General features: G+C 40.6%; 1 protein-coding gene across 1 annotated transcript in view; it reads right to left on the bottom strand.

Moving 5' to 3' along the window:
• The window catches only part of LOC119138037 (metabotropic glutamate receptor 4-like), an 87810-nt gene that overhangs the window by 55243 nt on the left and 15733 nt on the right, over positions 1-16834 (bottom strand). Inside the window, exon 2 of the mRNA XM_037277724.1 lies at positions 4458-5367. Coding sequence (XP_037133619.1) covers positions 4458-4964 — 507 coding nt within the window. The 5' untranslated portion in view covers positions 4965-5367. The remainder of the gene's footprint in view (positions 1-4457; positions 5368-16834) is intronic.

Raw genomic sequence — 16834 nt, 5'->3', positions numbered from 1 at the left:
AGAGTTTCATGGATTTGGTGTGTTGAGCTGTAAAAGTCAAATTGAAGGGCAAAGCCCACCGCTCTGTAAAATGATGAGGGTATTTTCTTGTTGCTTGTTTCCTTCGCCTCAAAGTTGTTGGAGGAAGAATAAGGTGGTTTAATGGTTATAATTTTTACTGGCCATGGTTTGCGGGTTTCAAGGAATGTGTTGTGTAAATAAACTACAGCGTGTTGGCATGAAATTACTTGTTTAATGTAATTGAACTCTGAAATGTAGCCTTTGTGCAAAGGTGCTAAATATGATACAAAGCATGGATGCTCGCTTGTAAGACCTCATGACTGCACGAGGACTTCTATTTTCTACTGCTAATGCCAATTTACATAAAAAGATTTCGAGTTATAGATCAGGCAGAAATTGTATCATCATTTAAACCGACACTTAAGTCTGCCAGTGATAAAATACAAAAGCGCACATTATATGCTATCCCTTTATTTAATCATCTATCCACTCTTTGTCATGGTTGTAAACATCATACGTATATAAAATGCTATTTCGCAAATCTAGTAAATGAAAGATTGGTGAGGACCAACAAAGTTAATCTAAGCACGAGGAAGTAAAATGACTTTGTTTGCATTGCATTTACATAATGCTCAGTGATTGTGTTAGCAAATTATTGCTGAAGGTATAAGAATATAAACTAAAAATGTTCTTGTTCTCAAAAACATGGCTTATTGCAAATCTTCAATCATATTCTTCTACAGAGTCCTATATTTGTGATATGTGGATGTTAAGGTGTCACACTGTAACCATTAACTGTCTTAATTAATGTAGGCCCTATTGACATGCAAGGGATAACCTTTACATTAAACATTTCAACTCCTGACCGTATTTGGCCTTCAGGGTCCGATGAAGTGTGCATTTCAAGCACGTGTATGCACATTTTGGAGCTTCTCGTTTAGTGAAGGCTGACAAGTTGATCCAATAAGAGCTTGGTCTCAACACAGCGAAATGTAGGGATGCATGCGTGCGTGTGGGTGTGTGGGTGTATATAGGTGTGTGGGTGTGTATGGGGGTGCACTGCACTTCATGCCCTCTGTATGTCTTTAATGAATGATGAGAGGCAGACAGAACTTCTCAGAATGCACAGCAGGAAAGTTAAACCCATTTCTTGGTTCTGAGAGAACCAATCCAGCATCCTCCCTCATGGCTTTGCAGTGCCAATACACAGGAAAGACTTGTGCACACTGTCTGAGCTGGCTTGTACATTATTTACAAAGCTTCTGGGTGGAAGCTAACCCCCCCCCCACACACACACACACACACACGCTCCTCACCCCGTTTCTTTGTCTCAGCAAGTTAATTTCAACACCCGAAACACTGCCTTGTTTTCTGACTGCTGATTTCATATGCCCCATGCCGTGTCAGTAATGCTCAGGTGGGAGGAGTAGCCAAGAGGTGTACACGAGTATTGCTACTTTAATGATTCAAGTAAAAAAGTCCTACAAAAAACATCTAAAGTTAAAAAAATAGAAGAAAACTGAAGTTCTGATTTTATTTTTAATCAGAGGATGAATGGAAGAAAACTTGCAGCACACAATAATCACTTCGACTGCACCAATGGTCAATTACGTCTTACAAGACTAACAAATGAAGCCATGAAAAATTAAATTGTCTTTGTTTACTGACAGTAATTACGCAGAAAAACTTTACTCTCAACAATTTATCCACAAAGACGCTTATGTAAAAGTAATGATGTAAATGTAGCGCATTACTACCCACTTCTGATAATACTCTATTTAGAGATACATAGATACAGAAGAGGCCCCGATTATAATCGATATATCCTCCACTAACTACTATGTGGTCCAAGTGGTGTAGTCAAAGCTGGACTCGGGAGTTCAAAGAAGGAGCTTTCAACCTCAATCCCTTGGCATCAATTACATAACGGTATAGTAAAATATTCATAACACGCAACCAGGACGGACTCCTGCTTACCCGAGAGTGCTGAGCTAACACTTCACCATCAGCCACTCAGAGACCATGGGGAAGATAAAGAAAAGGCCAAAAGTTTAGAGGCTGAAAACATGAAGCCAATTACAGAGGACAAATAAATTATTCCCTCATGAATATGGCAAGCAGCTACAGAAGGACGACACAAATGAAGTTGGCCGGAACACTACATCAAGTTAGATTGCCTTTAGACTTGTGCCAGAACATCGAAAAATGATAAGCAGTTAACGCAAGCTAAGAAAAATACGATACAGCCGCGAGATTGGAGTATATCGTCTCGGTCCGTAAACAACTGGGCAAGTCACCATAGTGATGTATTGCTCTTGTTTTCAAGAGCAGCAAATTTATTTCACACAAAATGCAGGCTTTTGGAAAAAAAAAATGGGTTCAAAGATACCGACTGTCACGTTGCTTGTCTTATAAAGAGTGAAAGCAGATTCACAGCAATCTGTCGAGAGTCTCTATCTGTCAAATAAATGCTTGCAATGAAGACCACTGCGGTTTACCTATTCATTTGTTTTCGATTTTAACAACAGCAATGAATAAAATCACATCTTAAAAGAAACATTGAGGGGATACTCACATTATAATAAATAAATATATGCATTATTCAAAACAACAGTAGCTTTAGCTGTGTGATTTGAAATTGAGTGCAAAACTATGTTCAGCAAAAATGCTGCTATTGATCGAATACGAAGGAGCATATGGATCATTGCGTATTAAAAAGTCCATACTGTCATAACGGGACGGCAATAATAAATAAAAGTACAGCTTCAAGTTGACTGCTCAGCACGAGAAACATGCTGAAAGATGCAGACTAGAGTCTTAGCTTTCTAATGATTAGAAGGAAGTGGGGAGCGGTGAGACCTCCTCACCACTCAGAGGAGTCCTAATTATGGTTTTATGTGACTATAACGCTGGAGAAAAGAGCCGGAACCCGCTGGCTGAGCCGTGTGCCATGTGGGAGCACAACCTTAAGTTTACTTGCTAGTCAATATCCCTTTTGTGGCCTCAAAAGCTTACAAATAATGCCAGCAGAGTGGTTTCTGCCTGGTCTTGCTGAATTTCACACTTTGCTAATCCACTGTATGAAATTCTGAGAGATAATGGACCATTTTTAGCCTGGCCCATGTGTACTTTTTTAAATCAGGAAAATGATACTCACTTGCATTATCTTGGAATACCTTGTTTTCATCGACAATATAGATATGATCTCCCTGTCTGCCCCTTTATCTTTACGTCAGTGGCGAAACGGTCAAATCACGAAATGTCCAAAAACCGAGCTAAATTGTCACCAACAGCTCATCCTTGCACACATCTTCTCATTTACTTGCACTGATCTGTGAGTGAACAACGCCTGAACGCCATCAGTCTATAGAACACAGTTTGCCACCTTCTCCTATCAAATCCATTGTTCCCAAGAACACTATGTCCTGTGCTGTTAGCGCTCACAGTGCAGCTCAGTGACCTTTTTGACAGATAAAATTTAAACTAATTTGCTCCCACATAGTAATTGGAAGATGCGGCAACACCAAGGCATAATCCTTCCGACAGAATGCCTGGCCAGTTACGTTTGTGAAGCCGTATCACAAACTTGCTGTGGGTCTTCCTGCCATTAATGAAATCAATCTCTGCAGATTAAGTTGTAACAGAGTATATGAGGTGTTATAAGGTCTCTGCTGCGACCCTTCTCTTGTAGGTAAAGGGAAGAGGAATAAAGTTTCTCTTCAGAGCAAATATACAGCATCCTCTGAATGGAGCATGTCTGCACGTAGTGGGTATAAAATAAAAGTCTTCACACCCTCATTAAAATGTCAGGATTTTGTAGTGAGAACAAGAGCACCTTTATTATCTGTAATGTGAACACGGAATTGAAAAGAAAATTGGAATTTTTTTACGGGGCAAATAAAAAACAACTTGGTTGCATAAATATGCACACCCTTAAACTAATACTTAGCTGGAGCACCTTTTTATTTTATTACAGCACTCTACAGCACATCTTGGCAGGGCCATTCCAAAATTACACTTCTGGGGAAGATTATTTTTCTTTATTTGGAAGTATGCTTTGGGTTGGCGAAGGCGTCTAGCAAACGATCAAAGATTTTCTGCCAAAATGAAGATTTTAAGTGATTGCCATCTGACTGCGTCAATCAAAACTAGCCTTTATTAGGTTGGTAAAAGAATGTTTGGTGAAGGTCTTGTAATAATCCTGAATAGCTGACAAGCATAGCTACTAGCTGTTTACATTTTAAAAACACTATATGGGGTTCGTTTCAAACTACAATGAGACTCGCCATTGATTAATTCTGATTTATTCTCTTTGACACAGTTTGTGGTCTCGAAAAGAGAACATGAGAAGATGTGTGAAATAAATGGGATTTACACTGCTGAGCTACTGTCGACAGAGAATAAGATAATTTTGCAGATACCGAAGAAGCGGTGATTGTTGTTGTGCAAGGACTGACCTTAAAGAGACGCAGTATATTGGCCACCATGATTGACACAGAGCTCGCAGACGCGCCGATCACGCCGACCACCCGCTCCGGCTTTGTGATGATGGGCGGCCCTCCGCTGAGGCACTTGACATCGGTCGAGTCCTTCTCAATCAGAGCCTGTACGAACGTCAGCGATTGCTCCAGAGCGTGAGTGTCGCGGGAGCAGGTGTCCAAGATGCGAGCGCCCAGAGTGATGTTAGGCAGCAGCTCGTTGTCATTATTGATGCGGTCCAGAGCGAACAGCATGGCCTCCAACCGGTGAATCCCTTTCTCCTTCTTGAGCTCGCCACAGGCTTTGCCATCATTTCCCCTTGCATGCACTGGGAAAAGCCCACCCAGAGATATGTCCCCATCAATGCGTATTGAGTTGAGGTGCGTGTGGCCAGGCATTCTGGGCTTGGCCGCCCTGGAGGTGTAGAAACAACAAGCAAGCAGCGACAGCCACCAGCACCAGACAAAGCCACCTGGCAGGTTCATTTTGAATCAGCAGCCACCTGTCACCCTTTGACCATAAAAGAGGTGAGCACGCATAAACGCACATGCAAACGCCACAATATTCAGACCAAAGTCATCTTCTTTCCAGCGAGGACACAATTAATTATCCTAGTGCAGGTTTGTTGGGTATGGCTCTTTTCTTCTTTGCTTTTTCAGTCTTCCTGCAGTGGAATGCGGTCACTACGTGCACAACCTCAACGATGTAGAGAGAGCCGAGAGTGAAACTGCAAAGAGCATTCTTAGACAGCTTGAGTAGAAAACAAAAGGAAGCACGTTAGCCTTTCTTGTGCTTGTGGGGAAATCACTATGGAGCTCCTGGCTTTCTTGCTGTCCTTCAGGCTGGGGGAAATTCACACGAGGGCCCAGCGGACTGCACGGAAAGTGCCTGTGGAGAAAAAGAGGAAAAGCATATTAGCAACATTCAAAAGTAAAGGAAAAATAGAGGGAAATGTGCTTCCTCGCATTAGTACCCCACACAGTTAAAGGTTAATAAATCATTTGAAATCCAATTCAAGCGAAACACGTCTGGCACGTAAAGCAAGGCCATGAACTCTTTTCACCTTTTTTAAGTCCAGGTTGGCCCAAGAGATCATGTTTTGGATTTCACTCCTCGAGCGCTTTCCACAGTGAATTATTTTCCTTTTACCTTGAGCGGACCAGATTTGCTGCCATTGGGTATTCCAGTATACAAATGTTAACGATGAACTGATGGTATATTCCTGTCTCGACGCTTAAAAAATATTTCTAGTTCTATACCACATATCATGGTCAGGGTGACAGGGAAGCTGACTTATGAAGAGAGGATGGATACATCCTCAACTGATTACCTGTCAATCACAGGGCGGTGAGCTTTGCTTTGAAGCCTACTTTGTTTGATAAGTGTGGTATGAAAGAGGAAGGTGCCTTTTTTTTGGGCTGAATTCAACATGCCTTTCTGGCTTTACGTATGATCCAGATCTGACCTTATGGAGTTTCCATGAAGCAGATTGGCTTATTCCATTCTCTTGCTAAGTTGTACAAAATTCTAACAGTCATACTGAGACAAAAACCATTTTAGCCAAACATGTTGTAAACATATTATGTGGGTCAATTCATTTATTGGTTATCAGTCCATCCCAAGTGAATTATGATCGAGTCCAACACTTAAGTGACCAGATCGAAGATGTGCCAAATGGACGAATGGAATATTCCTTCATAAGCATCTGCTCTTTATATCAATATTCCACTTGCTCAGTATATATAGTGCTTGGGCTGCACATTTCTTCTTGGTCTTCTTCTGAGCATCTCAGCTTCGTCAGTATATGTGAGGTTCTTGTATTCCATGCTGCTCCCGTCTATGTAAACAAAGCCTCCTACTGTGGCCATAGCATGCAAGACCACAAATTCTGAAGCCCCATGGCTTTTTCAGTTATTCCACCAAAGATATATCGACGTCACTACTCCAAAATAACACGTTTTCCCCAATTTTGAGCTCGCCTTATTAATGAGAAGGTTTTGAAAGATTTGCATGAATTCTAGACAGCTTTTATGTCTTCTAGCATCCGCAGCACTTCTCTTTCTTTTACATCAACACGGCATCAGAACGATGCCCTGTACACTAACACAGTTCCCATCCTGCTGGGAATGAAAAGGAGATATTTATATAATCTGCACAGATCCACCTTCTAAAACGCAGCATCCATAATGGATGAGTGCTGAGCACTCGCTGGAAAACACCTTGTTCTGAGGAAAAGCCTCCATCTGATGGAAGCGGGAAACCTGGGAATGGTCTCTTTGGAAATGAGTTTAAAACTAAGATGTTATCAGCACACAATCAAACATTGGAGCAATAATGGCACCTGTCTTTTAGCCATAGGTCCGATACAACTTAACTATGCGATACTCTTACTTTGAGCAGAGAGCAACTTAAAAAAATGTTTTCGCTTTTAAAATATATTTTCTTTATTTGAGTCACATTGGGGGGGGAGCCCTCATATCACGGTGGATTAGAAAACAGATGCAGAACATTTAACGTTAATAAAGCACGTGAAAAAAAAAGTGAAAAAATTCCTTTGGTGTCTGAAGAAATGTGTCTAGACATCTCAGCGATGGAATCTTTGCTGCCACTGCATTGCTGTCCTCGCTCGGTGAAACTCAGTATGCACACTGGCACTTTGAGCAGCCGTTTGGTCAGGGTTAGGGGAGGGGAGGGGTGGGGGGGGGGATTTGTGCAGATAAACATCAGCTGTCTGTAGAGGCCAGGACTTGTGTACCAAATCCAGGCAGGCATGTGTATTGTGCTAGTTTTAAAGCAACGCCACTTCATAATATTTGTTTATGTTTCCTTTAGGAAATGCTTTGGGGTCAGAAGTAAGGCATAAGAATTGTGAACAACTTCAGGGGATTTTTAACTTAGAGAGGATTTTAAAAGTGGGGCAAAGTATAAATCTCAATTCTGACAAATGATTAAAGTTTGATGCGAGTGATTCTCCATTTTGAATGTGTCTTTGGCAAGTCGCCAACCAGCAAGCAAAAATAATTTAGCAAGCTTACGCATGCCAGACGGCTGCGAGGAAACCCTGCAGAACAATTAGCGACTGCGGCGCTCTCGTTTTGTTTTCAAGTCAAAAGTGATTCCCTTTGTGTCAAGCTGCAGGGAACAAAAATGTTGTTGAGGCTCTTCCAGCCTTGATGTGAAATGAACATGGGATAGTTTTACACACGTGAAAATAATGATGATGATATTCAAAGAGTTTGAATTTGAAATTTGACAGATGTAAATAAAAATGTGCTTGGTCAGCAGTTTACTGGAACCGCACAGTGGCCTCATTCTCAACAGCACTTTTTAAATAATATATTTATGATTTTTTGGTACTTTCAAAACAAATGTTATTTGATAAATGGCAACAGCCTTCAGACAAATAATGTATCCGGGTAAAAAAAAAAGGTCCCTCAGAGACAAGCTTCCTCCATCTGATAAAGTTGTTCAAATCCAACAGGGATCCATATGTCCATTGTGACAACTTCAGAAACAGTCTTCAAGTTGAAAGCTTGAAAATGAATATTTGATTGCTGGTCTGCTCAGAACATGAGAAAACATCAGGCGAGCCTCCATTCCATAATGTAGCACTCTGCAGTGCATGCTATTGACATTCAGCAGCATATGGAAACAGAAACGTAGCCTCTTTGCTTTCCAAACATGCAGCCATTGTTTTCTTTCCCACCTACACCAGGATGCAAGACTTCTCCGCTTTCTTTGTCAGTGACATAAGTTTAATAATTACCCTCATCAAACCGACTATTGTTCGTCGACAATAGCGGTGTCAAGAAGAAGGAAAGGAGTGACACATCTTTGCAATTCGGTGGCTCACTCGCGGGGTGACAAAAATGAAAGACAACAAATTACCGTGGGTAAATCACAAACATTTCAAGCCAAAACATTTTTTATACGTGTATCAAAATCGCATTGAAATTCAAAATATGACCCAGAGCCATGTTGATTTAGTCCGAGGCAAGTCAAGGTAGCACAAATGAACTGGAAAAGGCAGCGGGCATAAAAATGCGATGCAAAGGAATTTTAAAGGTGGTTCATTTCATTACATGCAATGCAACTTTCTTCTCGGCAGTCTTTATCCACACCATCTCAATAAGTGACACCTCTCCACGCCGCCATGATCTTAATTCTTGGGAACACCCACCATCAGCTCGCTCCACCAGACACGACTGATTCTTATTCACCCGCTAACATTTTTTTCAAGTAAAATGCAGATTCCATTAACAAACAATCGGCGCCTGCCGCAGCCCGGGGCCAGCCGGGTCTCATTTAATGGGGGAAATGCAGAATAGGACACTTGTCAACATTTATTGGAAAGCGAATCATTCTGAGAAATGAAATGCTGGAAGCCTGCCGAGTTTTGTCGTTTCTTACACACGTTATGTACAACAGGACAGTATGTTTCCCACCCGTAGGCTCATATGAAAGATCTGAATTATTCACAGGCAAAACTGAAACGTTACTCCCAACAGATGCACAATTAATGCAACAAAGGCATTATGAGGAAGGCAGTTATGATTTGTTCTGACTCAATGTCTTATTCATGACAGAATGCATTTCAAGATGGAAAGGTGATAACAAATGTGGTGTATGTATTTCCAAGCACGTAACTCACACAATAATTTTCCAAGCACAAGAGCCTAGTGGTGAAAAAACATCACAGATGAGGCTGAGTTACAAAATGACAATTGTGAGTCACCGTTTTTTTATCCAACGACTGAGTCACACAGTAACTCCATCCCAATCTTTAGACTATGGAAACGTAGTCTCTTTATTTCTAATTTTAAGGCACATGATCAGCTCTCCTCCTCACAAGTTAGATAATTTGTTGCACTCAATATTCATGGGATGTCTCCATGAAGTTCTTGTTAGCGTTCATCTCGACAGCAGTAGTGGAGATTTATATTTTTAAGGACTTGAGCTTTTACATTATGTGCATATTTTGTGACGTCTCCATAAGTATTTTATATTGCATATCTTGCGTACACAGAAAGTGTCCATAGCAAATACTGCTTTAAAAAAATAGTATGTTTTATGAGCTGAGTGACATGACAAACCACCATGGGAAAATTAGAACAATTATTTTCACTTCGCATTCCATGCATGTTTTTAGAATGTGGGCGGAAACTGATGAAATCCCGCACAAGTATGTGGGTATCATCATTGAACTTCAAAAAAAGTCCCGAGCCAAGATTTGAACCCACCCCGGAACTGTGAGGCAGACGTGCCACCATAGGATACCTATCCTGACAAAATGTATGCTTAATTAAATATTCATTACCAACAAATTTATATTTGATCATTAATTTACATGGGACAGCAATTTGTTTATATTAATTGAATTAATGTGGGAAATGTCTATGTATTCATGTCACCCAGTTCTTAACAATCAGTTTTTAAGCAAAATTTGCATGGCTCCAGTCCATATGAAGAGTTTTTTGTTTTTTTTACCACACGCTTAAACTAACATTTTAATGACTACAAACTTTGCAAAAACAAAGTCAATTGAAGCACCTGATCAGACAATGAAACACTAACAAATCCATATTATGTGCAACCATCATCTGGTGGCATCTCGCCTGCTAACTCCATCTGAGTTCTTACTAATATTAGCTGTGAAGCAAGCAGACAATTTTTAGTTTGATGCCAAGAGCAAGACCTGCCGAGTCCAAACAACTAACCAAGGTAGCCAAGCTCTGAAGCCCTCTTCAGAAGCCGCTTTCAGGCTGTAACATGAAGTAATACCTAGCTAACCCGTTGCGGAGTGTGCACCGTAGATAGTTTTGCCACAGAAAAGCGATTACTCCAACGGTGCCTCCCTCAGCAGCGACAATAAGCGGGCATTTGTCAGGATCCCAAATTTCGAATCACACTGGGTGCTTCTAAGTATAGCTGGGCTTTAACTGCACTTCTGGAAGCAGGAGCTATGAATACTGCCTCCCTCTGATTCCCACCACCCTGTCAAAGAGGGTTTCACTGTTGAGCCATGCTTGAATGGATAAAGTGGAATTCTTATCATGAGAGCACCACCATTTACTTCCTGTCTACACAGGCAAGGAGAGGAGCAGATTGTTCACCTCGGGGGCACGGATATTTGGATAGAAAATACAAGAGCCTGGAGGTTGTATTTGGAAATTTCATGATTGATTATCACCAGTCTAATGTGTAAAACGTGTGACAAAATGTGTAGGCGATGTGTAAAGCACAGATATTCTGTAAATATTTTCCATGGGGACTAAAAGTTTCATCAAGACATGAAAACAGTTGGGAAACAAACAATGTGATTTCCTAATGGTGGCCATCTTGTCCCCCCACGTTCAAGACTTCTTTCTCCCTGGCATGGTGGATGGTGGATACGTTGGCTTTCGATGGCGCCTTATGTGGGGTGGATGAGAGTTCCAAACCAAATTTGGCTGAGGAATTGACGCTTTTGACAGGCTGAACCGACAGCTTGTGGTGCAACTCACAACAGGGACTGACTGACATAGATGCCCAACGAGGCCCATAAAAAGTCGTAAAGCAAAAGGATTGGGGTAATTCGGTCTTCAATTGATTGGAGCGTTTCTAAGAATGTGCACGCTGTGCTGACTTTTAATCTCTGTCTGTCTGCTACTTTAGTCACAGCAGCTACTTTAGTGGTCTACAACAGGTGGCCTGCGGCCCACATGCAGCCCAAGCCCATAAAATGAGTGGTATCATATTGAGTAAAGCTCTCGTGACGTTCTGTTTCGAGGGAAGTGGCCTACAAACCAATGTAAGGACCAGCTTGTCAAATATTGTCGACCAGCACTAGAATGGCTTCATTCATTCGACGAGATCTACTGTATGCAACTTCAAAGACCATCCATGATTTGGATTTAAATCCCATTCCTTTTTTTCCATCCAGTTTTCTTCCTCTCACCATGAGTGCTTTCCTGGCAGCTGGAGTGTGACCCATACTTGATGTTATGGGTCCAACCAGGAGGAGGATAAATACACTAATATAAACAGTGAATCAGAGGATGTTTGGCTTGTAAGCTTTACATCATTGCTAATGTGGCTGCCAGAGCATGCTTATTAAAATCTGCCGCTTTATTCCTCTTGTGAGCCATCGTCTTGGATTCTGGAGCGGAAGATTCTTGTTGACCAGTCAATTGCTTCAGGCACAGACGTCAAAGTAATCTTCACAGTGAGATGAGTCAGACTTTGGGTGTAATTAAGCTTTTAAGTACATCACAAAAAAAACGACAATTAACTTTTCTCAGCTATTATTTTGCAAATGTTCTCTTTGGCATTCCGCCATGATTATTTATTTGTGTTTGTTGACCTTTTCAAGATTTTCTGAGGTCTGTTTCACCAATTACTGTTAATTGCTTCTTCTTGTCTCAAATATCATTTCTAAAATGGAATTGTAAGCTATGACATTTTAAATGGGGGGGGGGGACAAACAATTTATCTGGACAACATATCAAGACAACTCATTTAATTAGATGTTCTTTGGTTTGTTTCCTGTCCTGGGAGAACAAGCAGTTGGAAGATTATTTGTACGTGAATCGTTTTAAACACCCGCAGGAAAAAAATGTGCTGTTATTATTAGGTTTTTTATATGAAACCAAACTTTTACCTCAAATTTTAATAATCTTTACTATAACCTTTTATTCAGGCCTTCCTTATAGGCTGACATAACTGTCACTGTCCATTAATGCCACGTTCCTACAAAACAAGGCCCGGTCAAAGCGAGTTGAGTCTATTTACATGAAAAAGCACTAAGATAGAGCATAAAAATACATCACTTGGTCCTATTTTTATGATGACATACTATAGATTCAGACATGTAAAGCAGGTCGCAAGAGACGTGTAGTGCACAATTTAAAAAAATAAATAAAAAATCATAAGAATTGTAACATTCAGTCTAGTACTTGAAATCTAAAAATCAGAAAAGACCATGAAAATGGAAAGATTAAAGCAAAGTAAGTGTTCAACTTTGTTGCCTGCAGCCTGAAAGAAGTCCTTGATGTCCCTGCACGGTAACAGAAGAAACGTGCTTGGCCTCGGGGCGTCTTAAGCGTTGCCAGCCGCAAAAAATATATGCGATAACCGAATAAATGAGTCTTAGCTTCAAGGTCTCTCAAATGTCATTTTCCCATGCAAATATTTCAAAGTCAACGTCTTTTCAAACGGCCGAGTATCGAAATGCTTTGATTTTCATGAACTTGTTGCGTAAAAGTCATTTTTGAAAGGTTCTGTGCGGAGATGACAATGGGTATTATTCACTAACCGTACGTATGCAGAAAGTTGTCCGCCAAATGTGTGTATGCACGTTTGACACACAAATCTATGATTGAACAATATCATCGTACACGTTCTCCAATCTAAGATTGAAATTAATTAGAAATAAATGACATCATTATTATTTGTTGTCGGGTTCTGTGTTCAGCAAACTTTTCGATAATGCCGACCATCTGACAATACAATAAAGACTGAGAAAGTTTTGTGGCTTTAGGCTTTGAACCTCTTCTCATTGGCTGGGATGCATCAAGCAGATGCCCTTTTTGAGGAAATTATGTTGCGGGTTATGCAAATTGAAAAGCCGCCAGCACAAGATGTCATTTACAATGAATTCTGATTCATCAACAAAAGCACAGTGGTGTGAAGAAAATAGGCCGGTGCGCACGTTGTCAGGAGCCTGATGGTAATCTTGCTGATAAGCTCAACCTTTTGCACACAGTACAAACATTTCTATTCATTTGTAAGTAAATGAGTTATTAAAAATATCCTTCGTCACACAGAGCCGAGCATACTGGTGATATATAAATATGTCTATATTTAAGTAGCGGCAGCAATGTTTCTCTATTGGTTTCAATAAATGTACATTTTGGCAGAAAAGCATTATCAAGCTTATTATCTTGTGCAACACACAACAGTCAATCTAATAAAACTGAAAATAATTATGCATTCAATGAATTGACTTCTATAACGATTCTGAAGGTTTGATGTTTGGGTTGGTGTCAGGAAGGGCATCCGGCTGTAAAAAGTTTTGCTCCAAAAATGTTCTCAGTATAGGACTCTCAACCACGAGATGGCCATGGACCGTCCCCGGTGGAAGAAAGCCATATTGAGAATCCAGTCCAACCCAGCGGCGCCTGGAATGCGGACTTTAAACCGATGATGATAATGATGATGATGCAAGCTGTTGACTTTGGCCAGAATCTGACTGCCTCCAAAATCTCTTAGACCTGGTTTCCACGGAGCGCGTGAGAAAATTGCTAAAATCGTAGCCAAAACATATTTGTATATCTTTTGTGTCGCGTGAAAATGGCGGCCAACCAATATGAAAGAAGATGGATTGAAAAGGCAATTCTTTTTTCTCCACTTTTAAAAGCCAAAGTGCCAACATGACTTTGAAACTGTTATTTCCAGCTTTCACCTATTTACAAGTAAGTGCACTAATGACAAGGTTTGGATGCTGTAATTCAAATGCAAAGTGAAGATGTTTGGTGAACACACAAAATTATTTGTGATTGAGACTGACATTGAGAGCCAATCTTATAGAGCAAAAATCAAGCTACTCATGATAAGTTTTCAGAAATCACTATCATCCTGAAGTTGGAAATCAAAATAAAAGGTTTTGGGAGAGCTGAATCTCTTGTCGTAAATCTACACCTCAAATTTTTATGTCATGTTCCCAAATCCTCACGTTCACTTCCGCAGTGATCATACAAAGGCTAAATTAAAAATGCTGTCTTGGTAATTGTGCTTGAAAATTAATGTAGAGTTGGAGAAGCAATCTTCTGCTAGCATTCATCATGCACCGACAGCTTTGCCTAAAGATAAAGCATGCAGGCAAAAGGGGAGGGAGCAAGATGACAAACAGGGCAATTATCTCGCATCTTCCTCACACAAAAGTGTCTGATTGAACTATCGGAATATTTGGCTAAAGACAGCATTGAAAAGTCTGCATCTTGGTCAAACGTCTGGATCATCGGTGATGCTTTACAGAGACTTATCCAATCAGCGTTAATTCCCAAGCGATTCATTTATTACAAAAGCCGTAAGGTGTGTGGTGATCAACAGTCTTGCGAAGCAGATTAATTGCACGGTTGCCTCTTGGCCTGGAATTCATTTATAAAGGCGCGTTGGCTGCCCGCAGAAAGAAATAATGACACTTTAGCAGGTACTTGGGGTTATTTTTTTTCTTCTTACGAAGACAATGAAGACTCAATATTTCTAACAGAACAGAGGTTTACTGACGAAGCCCTAGTTCAATAAATAATCAAGATTGGACCTATGTTCCTTCACAATCTTAATTCTTTAACCTATTAACATTTCTTGTGCTTGTCTAGCCACTGCACATTCTGCTCGATCCAGTGCACATTTGATTGGAATGCGCATGGACAGTGACTATACCGTAAGAGGCACATCCAAGACGTCTTTACTGTCTACATTTGAGTATATAAGACTGATGAGCATGACAGCTAAGGTTGGTGCACAGTCTCAGCTGGAGGCTGAATTGAAATGAAAACCCTCACTTTTATCTATGGGTCACTGTGTATCGCCTGCGGGCTGCAGCCTTGGACTTACTGCCAAAATTCCATGCAGAGAAAAACATTTTCACAACAAAACTCTAACTTTGAAGTTGTAGTACGCACTAAGCTTTCGGATCTGCAGAGCAACGTGCAGAATGATTGCGGCAGCACACATTTGTAATGCGGTTCCAAGGCCACACGATTGCCTCTCTTCTGTCCAAATAGTATGAAAAAAAAATTATATGCCAGAACAAGCCGAGTTAAATGGCCATTATAGCTCAATTGTACTTGAGCCACAGATTGTCAAGTGTGTTGCTTGTGCCAACAAAAGGCATATACTGTCTCAATAATGTTGGCATTGAAGAAAATGAAAAATTGGATGGTAGTTGACCAGCTGACTAGTTTTTGAACTAATAAAAATGAATAAATTCATACCACAAAATCAAACCCAAGCCTGAAATTGTGTTTTTTGAAAGCCCCTAGTCAATGTCTTTAGCTTTTTAGATTCAACTTAATCATAAAATCAAGTTCGGAAGAGTAAGAAAGAGTAGAATCTTTGCAGAGCCAGCGAATATTTCCCATCACATCAAGTAGACATTCATGCTATTGCACCCAAAACCTTTACTGCACACTATGTATTTCTTTTATCATAATGTATCGTATATGCAGCGTGTGTCTGCTAGCCAATAAAAGCTCCTGTCAAGCTGAGTCTATGTTCGCCACAGGGCTGCTTTGCTCTGCTATTGCATAATTGTACAGGTCTCCCTTGTCAGCTCTCCAAAGCTCTCCGGGCTCAACGGGAGGTATCGCAGCAAAAGAACAAGGGTCGCGAGTACAAGACATATCATTAATCACACAATCTTTGGGGTTTAGCCTGGGATTATCTGTCCCTGGAGTGACTGAGTCGGTTACCGAACAGACGTTTGGTGTTGCTGCTCGACAGAAATATCAGTCTGCTGGTCCCTGATAGACTCTGCTGTGGCCCAGGCAAATATTACAAAGAAAAAGGTTAACTTCCAGGTTGGCTGCTACAAAAGCACTTCCAAATATAGGCAAGCTTGCACTGGTACTCTTGTCCCTGAGTGTTGACAAACAACAAAAAAACTAAGTGCAGTGTGAAAAGGTCTACATAACTGCACCAACGTTTACTGTATTTTCCAGACTATAAGCCGCTAGGTTTTGCACATGCTTTGAACCCTGCGGTTTATAGTCCAGAGCAGTTTATCTATGGATTTTTTTCATAGTTTTTATGTATTCATTTCTTTCTCATTCATTCATTCATTCATTTATTCATTCATTTATTATTTAGTATGAATTGTGCATATTCTCCTACATGCGGAAATTAAAACACCTGTGTTTATAGTCTAGTGTGCCTTATACTATATGAACAAATCTGGATTTTCCCCTAATTCTAGCTAGTGCGTCTTATATTTGGGTGCGATTTATGGTCCAGAAATTACGGTATCACTATCAATGCCCACATGAACTGATGAGAAGGGCTGAGCAGACCTTGGGTAACACCTATGCTAATCCCCAGACAAATTACGACCTGGGTTCCTGATGATATGGGTGGTAATTGTCATGTCAACTGCTCCCAAAGCTGTCGTTTTTACCTGTACGATGAGTAATACATTAACAAGATGGCAGGTCTTTGAGCACATCATACTGCTCACATTGCCTCTGCATTATTAATGTGACTGTAAAGTGCTTGTTTAATGAGCCATAACTCTCACAGTGGCTGTTGATTAGGCATACAACAGTTGTAAGGCTCGCCCTTATGGATGTGTCTACATTTTAGGAGGCCGTTTTGTTTT

Source organism: Syngnathus acus, chromosome 2 (genome assembly GCF_901709675.1).
Source record: "Syngnathus acus chromosome 2, fSynAcu1.2, whole genome shotgun sequence".
Classification (NCBI taxonomy): Eukaryota; Metazoa; Chordata; class Actinopteri; order Syngnathiformes; family Syngnathidae; genus Syngnathus; species Syngnathus acus.
This window is presented reverse-complemented; position numbering and strand designations above follow the sequence as displayed.